This window comes from Euprymna scolopes, chromosome 16, assembly GCF_053919585.1.
Source record: "Euprymna scolopes isolate OS-2025 chromosome 16, ASM5391958v1, whole genome shotgun sequence".
Taxonomy (NCBI): domain Eukaryota; kingdom Metazoa; phylum Mollusca; class Cephalopoda; order Sepiida; family Sepiolidae; genus Euprymna; species Euprymna scolopes.
Genome location: NC_136497.1, coordinates 67,725,485 through 67,752,240, shown reverse-complemented (window position 1 = coordinate 67,752,240; position 26,756 = coordinate 67,725,485). Strand labels below are relative to the sequence as shown.

Below are 26,756 nucleotides of genomic sequence, written 5' to 3'. Positions count from 1 at the left end.
GCAAATATCTTAAGATATGAAACTAAAAAGATATTTGCCAAAAATAACCTTTACTGAAAATTGAGTAAATTCGTTTTATTGTTTATTTTAATAATACAAAGTTTTTTTTTCTTAACTGAGTAAATCACCCGTGTCAAAGTTACTTTGACTAAAACCTTTAACAACTGAGACAATTTTCTAATACAGTGTGGCAAATAATTGTCTCAGGTTTTAACAATTTAATTAAACATACATAAAATTGTGTTTAATTTTTAGTTGTGCATAATTAGTAAAACCAAGACATGACTAATCTAAAATAAACTTGTTTATTTTTTTACAAAGATTTTTAATGAGAGAGAAAAAAAAAAAAACGGAATAAAAGTAGCACACAGAATTGGAAAAAATAATATTTAAAAAATTTTTTTTTTTGTGAATACTTTTTATATGAATCTAAAAAATATATTTGCCAAAAATAACCTATCGATTTAAATTTGTAAATTCATTTTATTGTTTATTTTAATAATACAACAGATTTTTATGATATTTTGCGCTGACAAACCCACTGGCAAGTTCATGTAAAAGTTGCTTTAATAGTAAAACAGCAGCAGGAGCAAATAATCGTACATAATTAGTCGTACAATTTTAGTAAACTCCTTTATGTACAATCAGAATCCGGCATGACTAAATGCCCGATTCAGTTTCTGCTGATTCAAGCAATTTTACACGTTTCTGTATGACAAACAGCAGGAGCAGTCAGTCATACAATGATCGGGAATAATTTGGTTGTACATATTTAGTAAAATCGGTCCACATTTGTCAAAATTATTCAGCTTACATTTCATGAACATTGCAGCTATGATTTCTGAATTTTTAAATCTGGCACAAATCATAATCAACTCATTAAATATTCTGGTGCTTTTCCATTGTTTATCGTTTCCAATTCTCAAACTTATCAATAGTATGGAGAAGCCACACTTTGTTGCACTTTACTGCTATTAAGTACTCCAAATAGTTCTGAGATTAAAGAATATCAAATTTTTTCTGAAACTGAAACACCCTTATATAAAAAAAAAAGAAAAGATTGCAAATCGATGGAAATAACTCTTGATTCCAGAAGGAATTGTGTCCCTTTGTTGATGTAAGTTATTTCTTTATAAATTTAATTATTTTTCAACTTGATAGATATTATAAGGTATGGTCCTTAAAAGTTTTGGAATCTAATTTAAAATAAAAACAGTCTGAAATGTAAGATTGATATTCCTTCCATTTCTCCTACTAGTACATAGATCTTAAAATGTCTACAGCCATGTGATTTACCAACGAAGTAAAAAAAAAATGGAAACATTATATTAATTTTTTTTGTTTACCAATGAAAGATTAAATTATCCTTGCATATATTTATATATGATTTATATTTTCATATGGTGAGTTTAATGGAAGTGGCCTAATTTTCTTTTGAGTTTATATTTCTTATGTAAAAAGGGATTTTTTTTTGTACACTTTATTTGCTTATCAGGCAAAAAAATGAGAGTATTTTTTAATGTGTGATGAAAGCGTTTTAGCTTTTCCTCAATTTCAATTTTTTTCGGTTGTCTGACCAAATTAAAAAAATTAAAATTAATCTGAAAAAAAAATTAAAACATAAAATAATTAAAATTGTCCATGTGCCTTGGAAGCCACCATTTTTAATCTTATGTGGTTTTGAGTGTTTGCAATTAAAATTGTCACTGTTCAAAAGGTTTATTATTTTTTTATGAAGCATTCAGTGAAAAAAAAAAGACTGCTTGATTCAATTGTTTACAATTAAGGTGCTTAAAAAGTATTCAAAGCGGATGTTTTTTTTTTCTATTTCTAATATTAATCTTTCACACTATTATTTGATTGGGTAATTTAAATCATGTAACAATTAAATAAAATGTAGCATTTGCATTGATATTTTCTTTAGATCGAAATTTGGTGTTTTGTTAACACTCAAAATTTTTATCTCTTGTACAACATTTTCATTGATTATTGAAGATTTCAGGTTTAAGATAGCTGCTATTTAAACAACATTATCTTAGCCTAATTTGTTATAGTTTTATAACAGTGTGTTTAATGATTTAATGACCAAATAATACTGTAATAATATAACTTAATTATAGCATTGTTTGGCCATTAAATTAATCATCCTAATTGTTATAAAACTAGAATTTGGTTAAGATAATGTTGTGTCAATGGTAACCATTGCAAACCTGAAATCTTTAATATAACCAATAAAAGTTTTGTACAAGAGACAGTTTTAAAAAATTTGTTTAATTTTAATTTTTGACTTGTAAAAGTATTTGTCAGGAAAATACAGAAAATTTTTATTATCGATCATTTAGGTTTTTGTGACCGATTCCATCTATATATTGTGTAGCAAAATTAACTTGTAATAATCTTACCATGGGTGAAATAGATTCAACTTTCGCATTTCATTTGTATTTGTTTGAAAATATATTTCAATAGAAAAAAGAAAATCTAATAATCTAATAGATTTATTAAAAAAAAAATTTTCTTTGGAATCTGAACTAATTTCCTATGCAGGAAGAGATGGTAAAAACATTGCATTGAACTATTCAGAATTTGCACTATCCTTCCTCATTATTTTCACTAGTAAAGTAATTAAACCTAAATTTAAGGTATATATTTAATTAAAAAAATGTTTTTATTGTTGTGTAAATGTGAGTCTTGAAAGCAGGCTTAAATTTGAACTCTGAGGAAGGTAAAATCTGAATAGCATAGAGACATGTGCAGAGCAGGAGGCTTTTATGGTATGGTCACATTGAAAGAAATGGTTAAGAGTTCTTAGATTAGTAGATGTGGAACTGTTGAGATAGCGGGTTCAGTTCACAGAAAAAAATTAACTAAAACATGGAAGGAAGTGATGCGAATGAGCTTAAAAAAAATGATGAATAAAGACTGCATATCAGTTTAATGAATTGCATACATGCCATGTTTAATGAAATGTTATTTACCAGTTACCATTTTTATCAAAGTTGAGTCCAATTTCTAAAATTCTAAAAGATCTGGTATCTTATTTGAAAGTCTTCCAATATTCAGACTGTCTGTTGATCCTTCATTCTTGCAAGTTCGCCTCCTTCCCAAATCTCCAACTCCACAATTTTGGTTACTATTCTTGTATTTAGCTTTGAAACGTTTTTTTGTTGTCATCGATAAACCAGGAAATCAATGGAACTTTTCAAATCTGCCCATCACTGAATTGCCACCACATGCATACTTCCTATTTCGACGATTAATTTGTATTTAGTATGTATGAATTGGCGGACAATTATGCCATCATATTACACCATGTGTGGCTCATGAATAGTATCTAATGACACATTTTATAAGACAAATTTAGTGAGTAAATCTATGTCTAAAACTGTTACAAAAAAATTGTCTACTATTATCATAATCAAGAAATAAACTGCTAAAAGTAAAATTGAATAATCATATTAGCTATTCAAGCTGGCTGCCATCAATTATATAAATTAGACGGAGCTGATTTACATATTTTGAAAGTGTGTTTGATATACAACAATATTTGATATGCATCTTGAATTTTTATCATAGTGATTATCTTCTATGCTAAACTGATGCCAAAAAAAAAAATGTCCAGCATAGGATTATGAAAGTGGTAGTTATCAACCATGCTAAAAGGTTAGGATGACTGAAGAATACAAATAACAAAAGGTGAAAATGAGAGTGATTAAAAGACAAGCAGCTGCCTATCATGTAAAAAAATAACTGAAATATTAATTTTTATTTATTTTTTATTTTTTCATAGCTGAAAAGTTTCTGGAATCAATTGAAGGGAACCAAAATTATCCTTTATTATTGCTGAAACTTTTGGATAATCCTATTGATGCAAACATTCGTCTCAGTGCAGCTATTACATTCAAGAATTATGTGAAAAGAAATTGGAGACAGGTATGTGTGTTTTTTTTTTTGTTTTTTTTTTTCATCATCTTCTTCCTGTTATTCTCTGCCATCATCTTTGCAGCCTGGCATGGCTCTTTTTAGGGAATTAGAGAACGAAATAATCATAGGAAAATATTGAGATTTTAGATTTTTATTTTTTTAAGAATTAATGACTCTTACACATGGATCATGGTGAGGCAAGAGTCAGTATCTTATATACATCTGATTCTTTTTTCATTAAACCATTTGAGACTTGTCTCTGCTGGTATATGTGACGTTACCATTACACGTTCTCATTAAATCTTGTTACACAGCCTCATAATGTAACATTGCTTGAGAGATAAATTTGAAAGTATTGAAGATGGAATAGCAGTCCAACACCCCATCCTTCTTAACTAAGCAGTTCCTTTGCATGGAACTAATATATTGCTCCATAACACCTTCTCTAAGCTAATGCTAATAAAATATTTAAATCCAACATAAATCATGATCAAATAAATCATACAATGAAATACAAGAGGTATAAAAATCAAACTTTGAAATGCAACTCCTCATTACCGACATCAATCTTGCCTTAATATGTTTGCTGAAAACTTGGAGGAAAATAACCCAATCAAAATTGAAAAAAAAAAAAAAAAAAAAAAAAAGACTACTAATATATTCAATAACACAAATGAGTAAGCAAAAGATCTCCAGTGGTTTATCAGTTATCATGAAACATGTCACAAGGCAGAATAAAGTTAAAAATGAAAATGCAGATATTTGCAATATGAGCAACGTCAACTTTAAATAAAACAATTTACCACGTGTTCACTGTACTTACAAAATCAAACAAGCAGAACTAGACAACTTAATTCAACAATGAGCATAAAGTTTTCTAATGTAATATGATCAGCCAGAAACAAAAGGGATAAAATTGTTGAAACTCAGATAAGCAAAATATAAACACATTGCTCACTAAACTTTACCACGTGTAACCAAATCACCTCCCTTAACTACGAAATCAGAAACACCTAAATATGAAATAGAAATCAAACCAACAATCTATTTCTAAGCCAAAAAAGTAAAATGACACCCTAGACTCCAAAATACTACTGTAAAAATCAAAATAGAATTTGGAGAAAATAACACAACCTAACAATCCAAAACAACACTTGTCAATGAAAATGATAGTAAAACATTACCCCACAACACCCTAGCAAAGCAAATGCCGGAAAAACATTACCCAATAACATCCTAGCAAAGCAAATTCCACTACTGACTGGAAGTTGTTTCCCAAGGATTCTGCCATTTCCTTAGATATGTGTACATCTGCTTTTCCTCATGACTATTATAGAGCATTGTGTATTTGGCAAATATATCCATCTTGGACATAATGTTATCAGAGAGGTCGTTTATGAATATCAGAAATAATAGAGGTCCAAGGACCGACTTCTAAGGTACTCCCACATTAACATTATGCTGTTTGGATGTACGTCTATCAAAGACAACCTGGATTTTCCTTTTGAATAAGAATGATCTAATTATATCTAGCATTCATCCTGTAATACAGTATGATTTAATTTTCATTAGAGCCATTCATGCTAGATCTTCTCAAAGGCTTTGGATATATTAAGGGCTACAGCCGACATGATATATGCAATCAGAGATCAATGTTAAAAAATCTACAGTAGAACTATAATGCCTAAATGTATACTGTTGATCAGAAAGATAAGCTTTTGTGAGGTGGTGCTCTAATGCTAATTAATGACTTGATGATTTTAGTGAAGAGGGAGTAGGAGACTTATAGGGTGATAATTAGGTCAATTCTTTCACCAAAATCTTTGTACACTGGTACCACAGACAATTTTCTAGCTATTATGGAAGCAAAATTCAACAGGGCATTTGTTGTAAAGTTAGGAATGTACATGGTGTAGCTCAGCTGAGCATTTCTTAATCAGCAATGGGATCAGACCCACATGCCTTGGAGGCGTCTAAGTTTTTTATTATATCGCAGACATGAGAAGGAATAGTTTTCAGATCATAAAGTGTAGTTTTAGTCCACCTGGGAAAATTTTTTTTGGGGGATTGTTTATGCAGTCTAAGGTGAAGAGTTGGAAGTGAATCACAAGGCAAACAGTTCAGCCTTCTCGGTTACCGTGCAAATGACATCCTGGTTGTTGGATAGTGGAGGAATTACTGATTGTCCTTTATTTACTATTGTCAGACTAAAAAACAAAAAATAATATATAAATATTTCTACGTGCTTTTTCTTGCCCTCAGACAAAACCATTTCAAATTATAAGGAGAGGCAAGAAAGAAAATAGCAAGGCAGACAAACACTTCAGACTTGGCACTTCGAATGTTTGTATAAATAATTAAATCATTGATGTGATTCTATGATTTTATATGAATATGGTAATATATCTTGATAAATATCGAGTTTGAACACTAGAAAAACATTTTTCTAACAAAGAGTATACACTAATATACTATTATATACATATGAGAGAGAGATCTAAATAATAATAATAATGATAATTCATAAATTTATTTTGATATTGATATTATTTTTTATAGTGATACATGAAGAAAGGAGTGAAGAGGTCATTCAAGGTAGATCAATCTGAAGTCCTGATTAAATTGAATATTTGATACCAAAGAAGATTTGGGATAAAAGCTGTTCACAATTAGAAATAAAATAAAACGATTTCATGTGATTATGAACAAACTATCGGCCATTTAAAAAGATGACTATTAAAATATAATCCAAAGAATATATGTGTTTATAATTTCTTTGCCTCATCATTTCCAGACACAACATGATGAAACTCTAAAGCTATCCATGATTGGATGTATCATCTGTGATAAGATAGAATCTGCTGTTTTTTTTTTTTTTTTTTTTTTTTTTTTAATTACAAATCTGATGTTTTTAAAAACAAAGCTAATTTATGTTTCTTTATTGATAGGGGAAAGTGATTTTGATGTATGATTTTAATTTGTATTCATATTATATATAATATATATATTTTCATCCTCTGATTTATCGGAGAGGAACCTGTTTTCAGTGGCGTTCATTAGTCCGGACAATTGCCAGATAATCGTTCATTAGTTTTTCCTGAAATTGTATTTTATTAAATAGATGAGCACAGTAAAAAAAAATTTTTTTGCAAAAATTTCTGTTGCATCCCTAGGGACTCAAGAGGTCAAAAATGGCCAAAAATGACACGTTTTGCCCCATAACTTTTGATCCATCCATTAGATTTTTCTGAAAATTGGCCAAAATGTGGAGCCCATTATTCTTAATATAAATTCAGTATGGGTAACCATGGCAAAATTCTGGTTTTATTTACTCTTATTTTTTATTAATATATATATATATATATATATATATATATATATTAGTAGTGCAGCCCGGCTTTGCTTGGGCCTATGTACTGTTCATAACTTTATGTGAATATGTGTATGTATATATATATTAAAAAGTTTGACTCATGTCCAGATAACCTAAAATTTCACGTGTTTAAGACTCAAGTTTGGTAGGGTTTGAAAAAAGTCAACTCTTTCAACTTTGACCTCTTGGCAGTCAAGTTTTCGCCCAAAAACTGATTAAAAGTCTTGCTGCATGCCTGAATATCCTTTATGTAAAATTTCAAATGCTTAAATCCAAAATTGGCATAAAATTGCTAGAGACTATAAAAGTACAATCTTTTAAACTTTGACCCCTTGACAGCCAAACTTTCGACCAAAAACCGATTTAAAAAGCTTGCTCTGTGTCTGAATACACTTTTAGTAAAATTTCAAATGTTTAAACCAAAAATTGGCTGAGAGAGGTATAAAATTTTTTTGAATTTTGACTCCTTAACATTTATTTTTTTGGGCAAATTAAAGTTTAATCCATGTCTAAGTAACCTCCATCTAAAATTTCAAGTGTTTAGACTCAAAATTAATGGAGGAGTTTGGTAGAGTTTTCAAAAGTCAAATCGTTGAACTTTGGCCAAATTTCTGGCCGAAAACAGATTAAAAAGATTTTCCGATGTCAAATCTCGAGTGGAGACTGAAAATTGGCAGAGTAATTTGGTAGGAAAATGTACACACACACACACACACGCACAATTTCACTTTTATAGATGTATATATATATTTATCTATTTATGTATATATTTTTATTTACTCTTATTTTATACATATATATATAATATATTTATTTATTTATCTAATTATATATATTTTTTTTTCTTTAAAAAGGTGGAAGATCTTCCTGACAAAATCCATCCGCAAGATCGATTAGAAATCAAGAAAAATATTGTGAAACTAATGTTGAGCATGCCAGAACAAATCCAAAATCAAGTAAGTCTTTATTTGTTTATCTATATTTTTTACATTCCCTTATTTTTTTTTGCATTTATTCATATCTTTAACATTGAATAAAAATATAGTAGTAAATATATCATCTCCATTAAAAAAAAAAAAAATTAAAAGTAACAAATTAATTCTAGTTAATTGCAAATGTTTTGATAAAATACAAACTTATGGCAGACTATCAATTCTCTTCTATGTATTGTTACACAGCAAGAAATGAAATAAAATGGTTAGATAGTGAAGAGAATGAATGTCCTGCTGGATATAAGCAGAGAGTATTATTTCAGAGTATTAATGAACAAGCCTACTCTACTATTTGATCTAGATATGTAGATAGGGTGTGTGAATATGAATTGTATTAGTGAAAGTGATACAACAAAACTGACACCTTTCATGCTGAACTTATAAGAAACAATTCTAACCATTACATCACACATCATTTCCACTGTATAAAACTAAAAGCAAATAAAAGGCTTTACAAATCAAGAAATATTTTAAGAAAAATAATGAATCTTTGGTAAAAAGTAATTTTGATAATCTTTGCAAATCTTCTCGCGTATAAATGTTTTATTTGCCTTTAATGGAAATAAGTATTGCTTTATGATAGGATAGTCATTTTTGCCCACTAATTGTTGACCTCTAGTTGCTTGATTCCTAGGTTGATATGGATATCAACTTTCAATATTGATTTGAAATAAAGACAATATTGATTGAAATAAAGACAGATGTTTAGCTGAGGATGTGTTATCCTCCTTGAATAATTCTTTTATCAAATGCAAAATTAAGAAAATTGCTTTTTGGGTCAGAATCAAATTATAATGAAACTTTCTTAATGTCAGAATTAATTATATATATATATATATATGATTAGTTTTTTTGGAAAAAGAATTCCAGCAGAGTGCTCAATTAAAAGGAAAATCCAAATTTTAAGAGCGTACTTATATTTTGTGTACAGAAAGTTGTTAGTTGAGACAGGTCATTGGTACCGTCGGTTTCAAGCCCGATAATAAGGCCCGTTTAAGGTATCCTTATCGAGCTCTCTTCAGCCAATATTCGTTAGACGAATATTGGCTGAAGAGAGCTCGATAAGGATACCTTAAACGGGCCTTATTATCGGGCTTGAAACCGACGGTACCAATGACCTGTCTCAACTAACAACTTTCTGTACACAAAATATATATATATATATATATATATTAAGTAATGTGATTTATAATTTAAAAGTTTTAAAATTTTTAAAATTTAAAAATCAAAATTTAATTAAATTAAAAATCAGTTTCATAAGAAGGAACAACAACAAAGTCAATTATCTGTACGATCGTTTCGGAAATCCGTGCTTTTTATTTGTGGTATACATGAAGTCACGTAGAATAATTATACATAGTTTTTTTGGTAAGCACGGTCTCCTCATCAGCAAATTTAGGAGGATTTCTATTGAATTGAAAAGACACCAAAAATAAACCTAGCATTAAAAGTAAGGCAGATGAATCTGAAAAATTGAAGTAAAAGGTTTGGATATAAAATTTATAAGAAAATTAATAAGGAAATTGGTATAGGTTAGAGATAGAAATGAGTAGAAAAAATATATATATTTTTGAATTTACATAATAAATTTGATTTAAAAATATATAGATATATAATTACCTTTTGGTTTTTCTTTTTTTGAAATCAGGAACTGTATTTAAAGTAGTCATTTAGATGTTTGCTATAGCTTTTTATTTTATTGAATGATGAATTTTAAAAGGGCGACGCTCGTGCAGTAAATTGTTTCCGTTAGCGTATTTTGATTTAGAGACGCTACAGTTAATATCTATAGAGAGAGAGTTTTTTTTTTTTTTTTTTTTTTTTTTTTTTTGCAAGTTTTTAAGGGGAGATAATTGTCATGGCTTTATTTATTATTTGATTTACGAGTCTAAGGGCGGTAATTGGTTTAACTTAATTTATTAAAAAAAAAAAAAAAGATAAGAACTTTAAAGCCCCCCATAGATATAATAAGATTTTCAATAAGAACACAATTAAAGTCTCTTACTCTACTATGCCTAACCTTCATCAGAAAATAATTAGCTCTAATAATAATAAAATTAATAAACTACAAAATGCAACTATACAAAATACATCGGACTGTAACTGTAGAAGAAAAAATAAATGTCCCCTACAAGGCTCATGTAAAATTAAAAATGTTATCTATAGCTGCACAGTATCAAAAACTCCAAATATACAAGAACCTATCAACAGCCATAACTCAACTACCGAATTAAATAATAACACCAACTTAAATCAATCTACCGATCAATTATTAACCAACCCACCACATTATAATCCAACAATAGACCTAACGGAAAATAATCATAATAATCAAGAGGTAATATATATTGGTTCCACATCTGGCCCAATAAAACATAGAATTTCAACGCACAAACATTCTTTTAAAAATAACTCTCTATCAAACCAAACTACTCTATCCAACTATATTTGGCAACTAAAAAATAGCAATATTTCTTTCAACTTAAAATGACAAATAATTGAGACTTGCAAATCATATAAACCAGGAGATAAATTTTGTACATTATGTACAAAAGAAACCGTAAAAATTTTAAAATATGAAGATATAAAAAGCACAACCAAACTAGTAAATTCAAGACACGAGCTTCTATCGTGTAATCATAAACGTTGGTTTAAATTTAATAAATATAAACCACCTTAAATCATTAAAAATTACTCATTAGTAAAAATAGATTTTTTTTTTTTTTTTTTTTTTTTTTTTTTTAATAAATTAAGTTAAACCAATTACCGCCCTTAGACTCGTAAATCAAATAATAAATAAAGCCATGACAATTATCTCCCCTTAAAAACTTGCAAAAAAAAAAAAAAAAAAAAAACTCTCTCTCTATAGATATTAACTGTAGCGTCTCTAAATCAAAATACGCTAACGGAAACAATTTACTGCACGAGCGTCGCCCTTTTAAAATTCATCATTCAATAAAATAAAAAGCTATAGCAAACATCTAAATGACTACTTTAAATACAGTTCCTGATTTCAAAAAAAGAAAAACCAAAAGGTAATTATATATCTATATATTTTTAAATCAAATTTATTATGTAAATTCAAAAATATATATATTTTTTCTACTCATTTCTATCTCTAACCTATACCAATTTCCTTATTAATTTTCTTATAAATTTTATATCCAAACCTTTTACTTCAATTTTTCAGATTCATCTGCCTTACTTTTAATGCTAGGTTTATTTTTGGTGTCTTTTCAATTCAATAGAAATCCTCCTAAATTTGCTGATGAGGAGACCGTGCTTACCAAAAAAACTATGTATAATTATTCTACGTGACTTCATGTATACCACAAATAAAAAGCACGGATTTCCGAAACGATCGTACAGATAATTGACTTTGTTGTTGTTCCTTCTTATGAAACTGATTTTTAATTTAATTAAATTTTGATTTTTAAATTTTAAAAATTTTAAAACTTTTAAATTATAAATCACATTACTTAATATTGAATTAGCTCTAGGACATTTAACTATCGAGCTTATTATATATCTAAATTACAACGAGCATTTCCTGTATTTTAATTAAACTAGTAATTTCACTATTACATTAAAATACACTTAGCTCTTTAGACTATTATTCTAATCTCCTTTAAATTATATATATATATATATATATATATATATATATATCTTTTTTTATTTGTAGCTAAGTGATGCAATTAGTATCATTGGTCGAGAAGACTTTCCAGAAAAGTGGCCAGATTTAATCCGGGAAATGGTGGATCACCTGAGCAGCAATGATTTTTCTTTAGTTAATGGAATTCTTAGAACAGCCCATTCTTTATTTAAAAGGTAAGTCTGATAAATACTTGTATTATTTTATTTATTCTGAATGTCAACTGTTTTATCCGCAAGTTAGATAACAATTGATAATTTCACTCTTTCAAATTATAAAACAAACTCTTTAAGCAAAATGACAAACCAAAATTGTTTCTTGATACGTTTTTTTATAAATCTATATATTAATACTAAAACTTTAATACTATCTTGCTTACTTGTCACTATGCACACTTGGTTCATTTTCTTTGGTAATGCAAATAAACTTTCTTTTTTTACTATTGATGAAATGTCTTCATTGTCATTATAGGGATAGGAGATGGAGATTAAAACAGCAGTAAAAAGGAGAGAACTGAAAGGAACATGTAGGGTGTTGCAAAAATACGAATGGCATCTAATTTGATTTGTTTACATGCTATGAAAATAAGTTACTTATATACTTAATATTTGAATTAATGAAGATGTGAAAACATGCCTTGACAATCCTCATCCCCCGACGTGTAAAAATAATCATCTTCCCCTTTCGTGAAATGCATTATAATAGTAGCAAAAGTAATTGTCCCTCTTTTTTTTTCTCTCTCTCTCTTTTTCTCTCTCTCTCTCTTCCATTTTTTCTCTTCTCTCTTTCTCCCTCTCTTGTTTCTCTACCTTTTCTCTCACTTTCTTTCTGAATATATATCTACACTTTTGTACTGGCTTTATATGTTTGAAAGAATTGTCAGATTTTTATTTAAAAATATTTTGACTAAAATAATGTTCCCGTTATTTATTTGTTGACCCGTAATTTTTCAGATCACGGGTTGTCTATGATCTATTTTAATGACTGAGATTATCTCTTATGATGCCATAAAGGACCTTCTCATTATGACATATCCTTTATAATATTGGCTATAAAAAAAAGCATATAACTGAATTAAAGCTACATAAGATGAATCTTTTCAAAACAATAGACATCTTTGTGATAATCATTATTTGTTCTTGTAAGAGACTTATGTCAAATGGCTTCATGCCTTGTCTAGAATGATTTCCATTTAAAAATATTGCTTAATATGGTGAAACATTTAAAAAAAATATTGCTTAATATAGTGAAACATTTAAAAATATTGCTTAATATGGTGAAACATTTAAAGATATTTAATTGTGATGGATGGCTCTCGTCTGGGTGAGGCCCCGTGTTTTGACAAGCTTCTGGGTTTGACCTTTACTCCTGATCTGAAATGGAACACGTACATCAAGTCTGTTGCCAAGGTCGCTGGAAAGATGGTGGGATCCTTCTACCGCTCCAGAAGATATCTCACTACTGATGCAATTCTCTATCTATATAAAAGCCAAGTACGTCCAAGGATGGAATACTGTTGCCATATCTGGGCAGGAGCTGCTAAAAACAGCCTATCCTGCCTTGACAGAGTACAAAATAGACTTCGTGGCTTAGTGGGGGATGCCCTTTTCTCTACCCTGCAACCTCTCTCCCACAGAAGAGACATTGCAAGCCTATCCTTGTTTTATCGTTATTTCCATGGCAGGTGCTTGTCTGAACTCCAATCTCTGGTCTCCCCTCGCCAATCTTTCACAAAAAACACCCGTCTAGCTGAATCCACTGTGAAAAATTTCCCCCACTCTATATCTGTGCCATAATCAAAACGCGGATTCCATGAACAAAGCTTCTTTCTTAGAACTGCACGCCTGTGGAACTCTGTTCCGTCTGCCTGCTTCCCACCGGACTACAACTTGGATGTGTTCAAGTCCAATGTTAACAAATTCCTAATGAACCGCCCCCTTAAGTAAACACTTCATCAAATCTCCACACTAACGTAATGTACTTGCAATAACCCTTATCGCTGAGTGGCTTCCGGGCCTTGATAAGTGGTGATCACTGTATAAAAAAAAAAAAAAAAAAAAAGATATTGCTTAATATGGTGAAACATTTAAAAAAAATATTGACTCTTTTCCTCTTTTTGAGTAACACTTTTGTTTTCTATTTTTTCCTCTTCAAATTGTCAAGGTACCGGCATGAATTTAAATCTCAACAACTTTGGACAGAAATCAAGTTCGTCTTGGATCACTTTGCTGCTCCCTTCACTCAACTTTTTATTGTAAGTCTTTTAGTTAAACTTTTTTTTTTATTATTCTAATAGCTTCTTTCCTCAGGCTGCATACCTTTTTGGAATTTCATACCTGCTCCATTTCTCTTGCATGCATAAATTTAAATGTAATGTGAGCAAACATCTTACCCGTACCACCCCCATGTTTACTCCCCCCCCCTCTAAAAGAATAGCGGTCAGAATAATACAAATGTTCTTATTTACTTGCCTCCCCACAAGGACAGAATTAGACACAAGGTCGGTTTTAATGTGGGGAAAATTCAGCTCCCCAAGAAGGGGCACTCTAGATAGGAACAAAAATAAAAATCGTCTCAGTCAAAAAAATCCCTTCTCCACCGACCGAGGACAGAAAAGGTGAAATGCAGCATCAAAACAGATACTACACTGTGATCTTGGCCTAAAGGTTAAGAATTTTTTATTTGTAACATTCTGTTTCCACAATTATTTTTCTGCATTTTATATTTTTATGATTATCTTATATATACACACCTTTTTTTTTTTTTTTTTTTTTTATTTTTATTCAGACAACCATGGAATTGGCTGAAAGACATAGTACTGATCCTGCAGCCCTCAAAGTGATATTTAGCTCGATTGTTCTCATCTGTAAAATCTTCTATAGTCTTAATTACCAGGTACGAATTATAAACCAAATAATTTTCTTATTTTGACAAATATATTGATTCTAAAGTGAAAATTAAAAAGAAAAAAAAATGAACAGCCTCATTCTAAACTTTCTCTCACTCTTCACCCTCTCCCCTTTTTTCTCTTTTTCACTTGTTTTTTTTTCTCCCTCTGTCTCCTTCTCCCCCCCCCCGAACTTCAGACTTTTGTTATTGGTAAAAGTCAATTTGTATTATCATTTACTTATCATGCTAGCATTAAATAATCCAAAGAAAAGACGTGTCATAAGGCAAAAATTAAATTATATTTAATTATTTGATACAATCAACGTTGTTAGTTCTTGTTTACGTTTTTATTTATTTTTTTTGCAGGATCTTCCTGAACATTATGAAGACAACATGGCTACATGGATGTTTCATTTTAAAGCTTTGCTTCAAGTTGATAACAAACTGTTACAAACACAAGTAAGACATGTTAACTTATTAAAACACATGCAAGTAATGTTGATGAAATGCAGTCAATCTTACATAGAAACATTTGTCTCCACTTCAGTTTTTGATGAATTGATAATGAAAATTAATGAAAAATCTGTAGGGTGTATGTATCCATGATGAAACGAAGATATCACATTCCAAAAATCATATAAATTGATCAAGTAGTTTTAGTTTTAAATAAGAAAATCAAATTTTATGAATAACAGAAGAGTAGCTGTGTCCACCATTTTGAAACCATTCTTAATAAAAAGGAAGAGGAGTTTGGAGTCATTACTACACTTCAGAAATATCACGCACCAAACCACCGATCTGATCTGACCCGTATCAATCCCAACATTTGACTAAGGAACAACCTTGCTTATTTATATTTGAAGTGAAGCTGCTGATTTGAATTCTGTAATTTTGTTCGACTATCAAGTCAAGAAAATCTCCAACTTTTTGTTTGAACTCTGAATTGTCCGACCACAAAAACATTCAATAACTGAGGTATTACTGTAATAATAAAAAATTTCTGGTGCTTCTAGATTTGGCTGTCTGGAGATATCAGCTTCCTGACTTAAATACACCAAACACTGATGCTTTTTGAGTACTTCTTTAGAATTGCACTTATTTAAAAAAAAATTTAAAAAAACAAATCTTTATGATGGATTGACTTGTCAGGGAACAAAGATATCATATTCCAACAAGGTAAATTGATTAAAAAGTTTTAATTATTTAATTATTTGAATACAAACAAAATCTCTTTAAGTCAAATTGTCGGCCTTGAATTTTGGGAAGATTTAAAACAATATGGCCACTTCAGTCTCCTCTTCTCTAGTTCTTCATAAAATTTGATTTTCTTAATAAAAAAAATGCTTAATCAATTTATATAATTTGGGGAATATGACATCTTCATTCCGTGACAATTCTAAATAAACATTTTTTTTTTTTTCCTTTTCAAAACTCTGCAATATCAAAATTTTCTTCTATAAAACAACCAAACCAAACACGATAAATAAATATTTTAAGATATAAAGAACTTGAAGCATAAAACTTTTTTTTCAAAATTACTAGATTTGGCATTAAATAATTAAAAAAGTGTTGATATGCCATAAAACAAACCAATAATAATAAATGATCTTGATTAATTAACTGAGTCATGATCATTTAAAATTTGTCAGAACTTAAAACATTCTCTCTCGAGTCAGAAGCCGATTTTAACAGTGTATAACTGAGGATACAAGTTTTAAACAAGTGAATCCAGATAATCTCTACTTATATATAAGAGGCATTTAGTCTGTGTGTGTGTGTCAGTCTGTTCCCTATGGACTCTGAAACAGCTGGGCCGAATTTTTAAAAAAATTTCATACAAATGTACTTATATAGGTTTTGCATAGGGATGCTTCTGATAAGTATCGATAATTGAAAAAATTCAATTAAAGAAGGAACAGTCCGATTTTGACTAAAGTTAACACCCTTATACAGCCTAACATCACAAGTGCATTTGAGAAGTTTTATCACCACACAGAAGAGCCCGCTGTATAACATCAACTGTAGAGATTTTGATAAGACGCACATGTTCGAAATGAATGTTTCTGCTGAGAGCACAATTGAACCATGATATTTGACTTTTGTATTTTAAACTTTAATTCAAGCTATTATCTAAAAGAATTTTATAAAATCAACAGTAAGTTCTAAACATTGCAATCTAAATTATAATATATTGTGGACTAAGTCACTGCGGGGAAGCATGTGAAGCTTCATCCCGGTGCACTGCAACAGGTCCCAGACTAGAGCAGGCAACAATCGATTTGATTAAAAAGTGGGTGATTTCACCGATTTCGATGCCAATAAAAGTATTGGAAATGCGGAACATTCATTGATCCTCATTCAATCCAGGCCAACGTCAGGTCTCCCTGCTAGTCTATGATAATTATTAGATTAGACTAACCTAAACATTGGTGAACATGTGTTCGTCAAGTAAAATGATCTTCTTTGGATTCTCTTTGTTTTTGACACTAAAAAAAATTGTAAAAAAAAAATATTGTGATCAATAAAATTGACGTCAGCAAATGGAGATTATCTCATTGAAAAAGCTGCTTCATTTTTATATCAATTTTGTTTTCTATCATAATCAACTGGAAAAAACATGATTTCTGCAGATTCTTATTGAACCCCCTCTATTGTAAGAACCTTGAAAAATTATTATGGATATAATTATTTTCGGTGCTTGTTAAGATAATCGACAGATTGATTTTTTTTTTTTTAAATATGTCACTTTAAACAAAAACAATATTACATACTTAATTGTCATGCTGAAAATAGTAATATATCCAAAAATTATGAAAAATCATTGAGTAGAAAGTTATTCATAGTTAAAAGTAATTTTTATGGAAAATTGGGTAAAATTGCATTTTTCTTGGACGTTATAAAGTAGACAGCAGGAGTCTACATGCAGAGAGCATAACTCGAAAACGAATATTTAAGATTACTTGTTCTTGGTTGCAATATTTGTCTATAGCGAAAGCAGTTGTTCTACTTGATGCATTTTTGTAATTTTTGGATATATTACTATTTTCGACATGACATTTGACTACGTAATATTGTTTTTGCTTAAAACAATATATTTAAAAAATTGATTTATCGACTATATCTTAAGAAGCACCTTATTTTCATTCTTCGTTTCCCTCTCTTCGTTTGTATTTTCAGCATCCATTTTGTATCGTTATTTTGGATATATAATTTTTTTTCCTTTTTATGTGTGCGTTTTATATAAATTTTTGTGCATCAGTTATAATTCTTGTTCATTTCAGGATGAAGATGAAGCTGGTGTGCTTGAACAGGTGAAATCTCAAATTGCTGACAATGTTACACTTTATGCACAAAAATATGGTGAAGAATTTTCTCCTCATCTTCCAGATTTTGTGACGGCAATCTGGAATCTACTCGTAACAACAGGACCACAAGTCAAATATGATCTTGTGAGTAGCAAAACCCATTTTGCCTTTTTTCTTTTCTGTTTTTTTAAAATTTATTTTATTACATTTTCACCCCAAACAAGGCACAGTACCACTTTGGTGTAGGGGGCTACTATCAAGGACATAAGTTGCAGGGATACTATGTCGGAAGTTGGGCAGCAAGATGTATGTTCCCATTACACTTGAACATCACTTCTGCATGTCAGTACAGTTGGGAAAGCAGGAACCCGGAAGGGAGTACCAAAGTCTAGCAGTTCTGGGGAAGAAACTATTAGAGTACCTATTTACTATGCCTCCCTACGGGACAGAGTTAGACACCAGGGTCGTTTTTTAACGTGGAGAAAAGGTACAAAAATAAAAAATTGTCTCAGTCGTGAAGGACTGATTCTCCACCGAAAGAGAACAAGAAATGGAAGTGCAGCATCTGAAGAACAGATACTACACTTTGATCTTGACCAAAAAGGCCAACAACTAAGGCTTTCTTACATCTAGGGATCTCTACTGTGTAGGAGTGAGACTTTGCTGCTTGTCAGAAAAACTTTTCATTTTCATTATTTATATTTTTTTTTATTTCAACTGCTGTTTTCATCTTTAATGTTGTTCTCACAACACAGAACACCCTGGCACAACGGATATAAGTAATAATTAGCTCAAGATAACCCTATGAACTAAATAAATTCTATTCGTAATTCTCGATTCAGCAAGACACTTAAAGATCAGATGCTACACTGGCTGAAAGTTTGTGAGAATAACATACCAGATTTGAACAGTAGTTTAAATAATACAAAATATTCAATATAATTTGTTTTTCTAAGTGTCAGTACAGTCTTGTTGTAAATATTTTGGCAATTTTTTTTTTCTTTTTTTTTTTTGGCAAGAATGCAATTATTTGGTACCTGTTGGATATTTTCTAATTAATTTTCTTAATATTCACAGCAGTCACTGCTATATTATCTACAAATCTTATCTCTATTAAGTTCAACTATCAATATCATCCTGCTTGTACTGCTATCAGATGTCTTTCTTTGTATCTCTTTCTCTTGATTTTTTTTTTTTTGCTTAAACTAAAATTAAAAGATGTTCATGTTAATTATTTTTAAGTAAATCATGGGATCTTTAACTCTATTATCTTAAAAATAATTATCAATTTAAAAAACATATGGTTGCCAGGTACCCTTAAAGATGGGTATTCTTAAACTCAACTGCCAAAAAATGTTTTTGATTAAATGATCAAAAGATAAAGATTAGATTGGTTAGCATCAGAGTTTCAAAGTTGTTAATGAAAAGATCTGACTCTGACTCCTAGAGTTTAAAAATATCCAAAACTATCATCATAGCACAGTGGAGGTTAGTGGAAGAAGGTGGGTTGTAGAACTCTGTGTCAACCTGTATATTCGCTTTGTGTCTCCTCATCTCCATTTTCTCTCTGCTCTTTTATTTATATCACTTTGACCTCTTGACCTTTTTCTCGCCAGCTTGTTTATTGTTTTGCAACTCACTGGGTCATAGTTCCTGTTGATTGATCTGTTTACCTTATTTTCGCCAGCTTTTGTTTATTGTACTTTTGCTGGTTTTGGTCTAACCCATTTAATATCGGTTAGCTTTCCTGACCGATTGACATCATGGATATAGGTCATTTTAAATCTTGGGATTTCCCATTGTGTTCTTACGATTGTCCAGATACAGCTCCGTAACACTGTTATAGGTCACTTTTCCTAGGATTGACTTATTGTGTTCTTTGATCGCTCAGACACCTCTCCCTAACACTAGCATTGTTAAGAGTCCAGCTTTTTTTTTTTTTTTTTTTTTTTAATATTTGACTCTGCAATTCTAGCAAAATGACCTGTAAACTACTGCTTGCTAGTATCTGTGTAACCATTTAACATTTGCTTAGAAAATTATTTTTCTTCCTTTTTTCTTTTGTAGGTTGGAGGTAATTTCACATTATTTTTTTAGCAAGAACTTCTAGCACCTAGAACTATTGAGTTATATAGCAATTTATTTATACATCTATATATATACTAAAGTAATGAAACACTAAGAATGCTTTATATTTGTTAGCTAAAAAAGATGTTTTTGTATTAAATGTAATGAAAAACCTTTAATTTTTTGCTACAAATGCCTATAAAAATATTTCTTTCACACACACTAAAAAATAAGATCAGCTACCTGCGAAAATGATGATTAATGTTCAAAACAAATTCTGACTTTACCTCTTTTAAAATGAATTGTTCCAAAATTGAATTCTATTGCCCCATCAACTAAAACTGAACAATTTTAAATACATTTTGAAAAATGATATTCATTGTATTGATTTAAAGAATTTTTAACTGAAAATTATTTTCATGATATGAAGATGAAAAATATTCTTTTAAAAAATAAAGTTGTTCCAATTTTAAATAAAGATCTATTTGTTTAATTTATTTAAAGAATATTTAGCTTATGCTGATAATAATTTTTATAGAAGATTTTTTAATAATATTGACCCTGCCAAACTTTCTTATTTTTAAAGGGATTATTATTAAAATTATACAGATTGATGGAGAAAGCACTGTGGAATTTCCAAGGGATCCGACAAGTTGTAAATTAAGATTTATTTGAAATGTTGCTGTTTGTATTTTTTTTTTATGTTGCTCATGTATTTTGTTTTTATATAAGAATATTTTCTCAGGTAATCTGTTTGTATTCTTGTACAGTTGGTGAGCAAGGCAATTCAATTTCTTGCATCTGTAGCAGAAAGACCAAACTATAAAAGTCTGTTTGAAGAATCTAATACTTTAAGCAGCATCTGTGAGAAAGTTATTGTTCCAAACATGCAATTTAGAAGTAAGTAATACACTGTTTGGATTTTTTTCGAAGCCATGAAAAATAATTATTTTATTGTTTATTTTAATTGTTTTACTCTGCTTTTACTATTTAGTCATTTCTTGTAAAATATGCTAGATATACAAAAAAATTGATTTAAAAAAGAAATTTTTTTACAAAGAATAAAAATATTTTTATTTTAGCAAAATAAAATGGAAAAAAAAAAACATTTCTGTCTCTCTCTTTAAATAGTTTTACTATCCTGTTAGAATTTTAGAACTGTAAATCTTACCATGTTCATGTTGAAAATCACTTGTCGAGAGTTTTGTAAAGGTAAGTAACTTCTGATTTAAAATTGATTGTACATTATTCAAGTAGAAAAGATGCCATCATCTAATGGACACTGACAGAGTGATAGTCTTGATCTGGCTTCCTAGTCATGCAGACATTATAGAAGATCAAGGCTAATATCATTGCAAAAGAAGCAACAAAATTGACAATAACAACTCCGTAGACGGACAATAAAATTTCAGATCATATTTTGTCCTGTCGGGTAGGCGTGTTAAATATGTTAGTTACCTCTTTAGGGAGGTAAGACTCAAAATTGGAACCACCTGTCAGTCATGACAGGTGACCTCTGATGTGTGAGTACAGAATTTTAAAGAGTAATGTTTTCTGAAAGTGGGAATAGTGTCATTAGTGGCATGCTCAATTTTCCTGTACTCATGTAATAATGATATCCTCTCTGAAATTTCCATCAAGGAGTAATATTTTTCACAAGTACTGCATTGTTTTCCAAAGTAATGCAATGTATTCTGAGAGCAGTTCTAGAAATATAAATTATCCTCCCTATAAAATTATATTTGACAAGTTTTAACCAATAAGATGGTTGATATGCCCTAAAACAACCCAAATTGATAATAAAAGGCAATATAGCATTTTGGTCTATGTACAAAATCCATAGAACAGGATGCAGAAATCACATTCATAAATATCCATAAAACCAATTAACTCAACTCTCTACCTTTGTTACTTAATCAGCCTGTAAAGTGTCGGCAAGACAACGTATATTTGAAAGCACCCCGGTTGCCGTGAATGTCTCATGCAAGCGGGCGAGTCTACTTCTATGGGGGTGTGACGCCAAGACCACTCTGGTCTTGTAACTGGGTGTCTTGGGTTCGATTCCACCACTACACAGTCAGAGGTAATGCTTGACCTTACTAAACTTGGCAAAAAGTATACTCATCCGTTACCTTATCAGGATAAACTAGTAAACATCCAAATGTCATATCTTTACTGTTGGTTCTGAAAAAAAAAAAAAATAACAGAACTAGATATGATGCAGTTTCCAATTATAAAATTATCTTTAATAAAAAAAAAAAGAAAAAAAAAATGCCTCCTCAAAGAAGCTCCCATCTTTACTGCGAAAACCTATATATCAGGATTGAAACTTAATACTATTGCAACAAGCAAATGAAACTGGTTTATCATTCATTCAGATTTCTACTCTCTACTATAATTTACCAAAGATTCTGGCTTCCTGATCTAAAATGCATCAAAAATTGATGTTGTTTTCTTCCTTTCCCTTTACAAAACTCAATCATGTTCTACCAAGTCAAAAACAAAATCAATTTTCCACTATAAAACAACCAAACCAAACCAAACACCATGAATAAATATTTGAACATATAAACAACTGAAAGCAGAAAAACTTTTTCTAAAATGATTGGGTTCAGAATTAAATAATGCAAAACTAGTTGATATGCTGTAAAACAAAACAACTGAACTTTTATTAAATATACAACTGGAAAATCCAGTGATTACCAAGTTGCTAAACTCACTGAATCCTATTGAAATATTCTGAGAAATCACAAAACGGATTTAATAGTATAATCATCTGCACTGTGTTTAGCATCCAACATAAACGTGAAACTATCAATCCAAATTCCAAATTAGACAAACGTGATCCAGTTTAAAACAAAGAAAACTATACAGTTGTGGGATATAATGAAAAGAGAAGGTCACATTGTCCCTCCCAATTCTGCATTGTTTATATTTTCCCTATTTGTCAATGAAAAACTACCATGATTTCCTACTTACTAAACCTCATACACAACAAAGCATGCCAATCTTGATTTCACATGACTAAAGTATAATAATGTAAAATCTATGAAAGAATTTTCTGATAATATTGACATTAAGGTAATAATTTTCTTTATGAGGCTAATATAAAATACAAAATATATTCAAGTTTTTGCTACAATAGCAATGAAATGTAGATGCATTAATCATGAAGTACCCATACTTTTAGCAGAAATGCAGACGCTAATAGATGATTACAAGATCCTGGTGACAGCTCTACCCTATTACCAACAGGAAAAATATCTGAAATAATATACAAATAACTGAACAGACAAGGTCTATACCCTACAATGAGCTGATGAAATATTATTTAGCATAAAATTTCCCAAGGGTTGAGACTTGCTGTAAAACTCAATAAAATAAACAAGATCGTACAATACAGAAAAATATGACAAGCAATAAGGAATATGTACCCAAACGACAATTATATATGAATGTAACCAACAGTTGGAAGAGAAAATGTGAGACCACTACCTGACCGTAGATGAAGGCATAGTATTAAGCAGTCAGAATTGGACATATTTAACATGTTTAATTATGCAGAGAAGCTGCTCCTAATGGAATCAACAAGTCAAAGTCAAACATATTCTGATAGACTGTAAAAAATTTTGGAATATCCTTAAGGAATATTATCATGTATGAAACCTTGTCATGATGTTGAAAAATGTGCTTACCTTTAAAATAATAGTCTACCTAAAACAAATCCCTTTCAGCTTCTATAGGAGAAACTAAACATACAATTAAATAATTGTATAGAACTTATCAAATGACTTACAGGGTTGATGTGACATAAAATAAATATTTCGAATCTCAACTGGTTGTATAGTTTTGGTATTCGAGCTGAGAGTGAAATTTTCCTCACAGATAAATTGAAAGTTTGAACGGTCTATTTTTTAATGTTGTCCATGGTCTTCTCTCATGAATATAATATTAAGCTTTAAAAAATAAAAATGAATCCAGACTTAATTGTACTATTGTCCTATAATGTACATTATTAGAAATATATTTTTTGTCAGCTTTTAATTAAAACTACTTCTATATTTTTGGCATGTGAAATCATTTTAAAGTTGAAATGCTAACAATTTCTAAATATTTATTTGAAAAATTAGCAGTTTAATTTTTTTTTTTTTTTTGTAGCTGCTGATGAAGAATTATTTCAAGATAATCCAGATGAATATATTCGGAAAGATGTTGAAGGTTCTGGTTAGTGTCATGTGTTTGTTTATTTTATTATTTTTATTTTTTCAAAGAAAACTTTGTTTTTGTTTTTATTTTTATTTTTTTCATCTTCATTTTTCTTGTAGTATTTTCAAAGATTTTTCATCTTCATTTTTCTTGTAGTATTTTCAAAGATTTTTCATCTTCATTTTTCTTGTAGTATTTTTAAAGATTTTTCATCTTCATTTTTCTTGTAGTATTTTCAAAGATTTTTTATCTTCATTTTTCTTGTAGTATTTTTTAAAGATTTTTCATCTTCATTTTTCTTGTAGTATTTTCAAAGATGTGACCAAGATCTTCTATTTAAAATTTGCGTCAACCATGCAATGCACATTGATTTCAGGTTTCACAATTATCAATAACACTGGACCTATACCATTTCTTTCTCCACAAGGGTCTGACCCTTCAGGTTAACACCACTAGCAAAATGAAAAAAAAAAAAAAATTTTCCCGAAAAAGTGAACAACACAAGTCTCAAGAAAAAATTGATTTTAATTGATTTTTGATTTTAAAAATTGATTTTTTAATAAAAATTATATAACATTGTTTAGTTTTCTAAATTTTCAAAAAATAATATGGTATATACAATAATAATACTCATGTAAATTTAATTTTTATAATTATTCTTGGTACTTGTACAGTTTAATCAAGACATAAAAAAATTAAAATATCAAAAATAAAAAAAGTTATATTGTACATATCCGTTATGGAATGAAGTTCTCCAAAAAAAAAAATTTCACTTAATTTGATCAAGTAGTTTAAAAAAATTTTTTTTTTTTTTTTACAACAAAAAAAAACAGTTTGTTATGATACCGATCAAAAGGTAGCTATGTTTCGATTTTTAAGAAGAAAAGCTAGTATTTAAGATGAGGAGGCGGGTTTCGGCGCTTTAGACCAAGTTCTCCCTGTGGTGTGTTCTAAAAATCCAAATATGGCTACTTTCAGCACGCCATCATAAAAACGTGTATTTCCGCTGTAAAAAAAAATACTCAATCAAATTAAGTGAAATTTTTTTTCAAAGAACTTCAGTCCAAAACAGAAACATACACTATAATTTTTTTTTTTATATTTTCATTTTTTAATGTCTTGATTAAACTGTACAAGTACCTTTTTGTTTATTATTTTGTCAATGTCTTGATAAAGTTGCGTGTTTCTAACAACTTATGTTCCCATTCCTTTTCATTCAGCGTATTCAGAAATCATGTCTGTGTAAAAATGTTAACTGCAAAAATTGCTTACAATACTTTTTCTCTTCAGATATTGACACTCGGAGACGTTCTGCTTGCGACTTAGTGCAGGCTTTATGCAAAACATTTGAAGGTCCAGTTATCCAGAACTTTTCTCAATACGTGTCCAGTTTGTTGCAGGTTTGTGATAGAACTTATTTTCACTTTATTCTTTTATTCTAAGCACTTGATAGATTCTCTTACATATTTAAATTGCATTTATTAAAATACTCTTGCATTTAATTAATTAATAATTAATTTTTAATAATTAATAGTTTTAATATTTGATAATTAATAATTGCATTTATTAAAATACTCTTGATATTTGTTTGTTGAGTCATTAACTTGCTAGAATAGATATCTAATTCTAATTTTAATATATATAAAAAAAATTGAGTTGAATTAAATTTAGATTACTTATAACATTGCTGCCACTTTGTCTATTTTCTTTCCATTATGTTCTTCACAATACCAAAATGTCTTTTATTTTAGATTCTTTTAAAAAAATACTTGTTCCAACTCTGAAGATTGTTACAATGCAGACAATTTTAAATATTGAGCTAAAGTTGTATCTGTATACAACATTAATAAATTTAAAAAAAAAAACAAACACTTATCTGATTTGGATACCAGATAAACAACTATTTTTATGGATAAGATAAAATAGATTTTAATAAATTATTTGTCTTGGCATTCATCCTGGGGTGGTTGTTTTAATTTTTAATTTTTTTTACCCCAAACAAGGCACAGTGCCACCCACTTTGATGTAGGGGTCTACTATGGAGACATAAGTTGCAGGGATACCATGTAGGGAGTTGAGCAGCAAGATGTCGGTTCACATTACACTTGAACTTCTGCATGTCAGTACAGTTGAGAAAGTAGGAATCTGGAAGGGAGTTCCAAAGTCTAGCAGTTCTGGGGAAGAAACTATTAGAGTAGAAGTCTTTCTTACATCTAAGGATCTCTACTGTGTAGGAGTGGGATTTTGCTGTTTGTTGGGTTTTGTAACGGGTATTTTCGTCGAGGGATGGGTACAAGAGCTTGTAGTTCGTCAGAGCATGCACCTTAAAATATTTGTAAAACAGACAG

General features: G+C 29.7%; 1 protein-coding gene across 2 annotated transcripts in view; it reads left to right on the top strand.

Moving 5' to 3' along the window:
• The window catches only part of LOC145296007 (exportin-2-like), a 101,242-nt gene that overhangs the window by 24,948 nt on the left and 49,538 nt on the right, over nt 1–26,756 (top strand). For both annotated transcript variants that reach the window (XM_080142026.1, XM_080142025.1), the window contains exons 3-12: nt 3,788–3,930; nt 8,149–8,250; nt 11,972–12,117; nt 14,105–14,195; nt 14,729–14,836; nt 15,197–15,289; nt 18,112–18,279; nt 20,973–21,102; nt 24,361–24,426; nt 25,699–25,808. In XM_080142026.1, the coding sequence (XP_079998152.1) occupies nt 3,788–3,930; nt 8,149–8,250; nt 11,972–12,117; nt 14,105–14,195; nt 14,729–14,836; nt 15,197–15,289; nt 18,112–18,279; nt 20,973–21,102; nt 24,361–24,426; nt 25,699–25,808 (1,157 nt within the window). The remainder of the gene's footprint in view (nt 1–3,787; nt 3,931–8,148; nt 8,251–11,971; nt 12,118–14,104; nt 14,196–14,728; nt 14,837–15,196; nt 15,290–18,111; nt 18,280–20,972; nt 21,103–24,360; nt 24,427–25,698; nt 25,809–26,756) is intronic.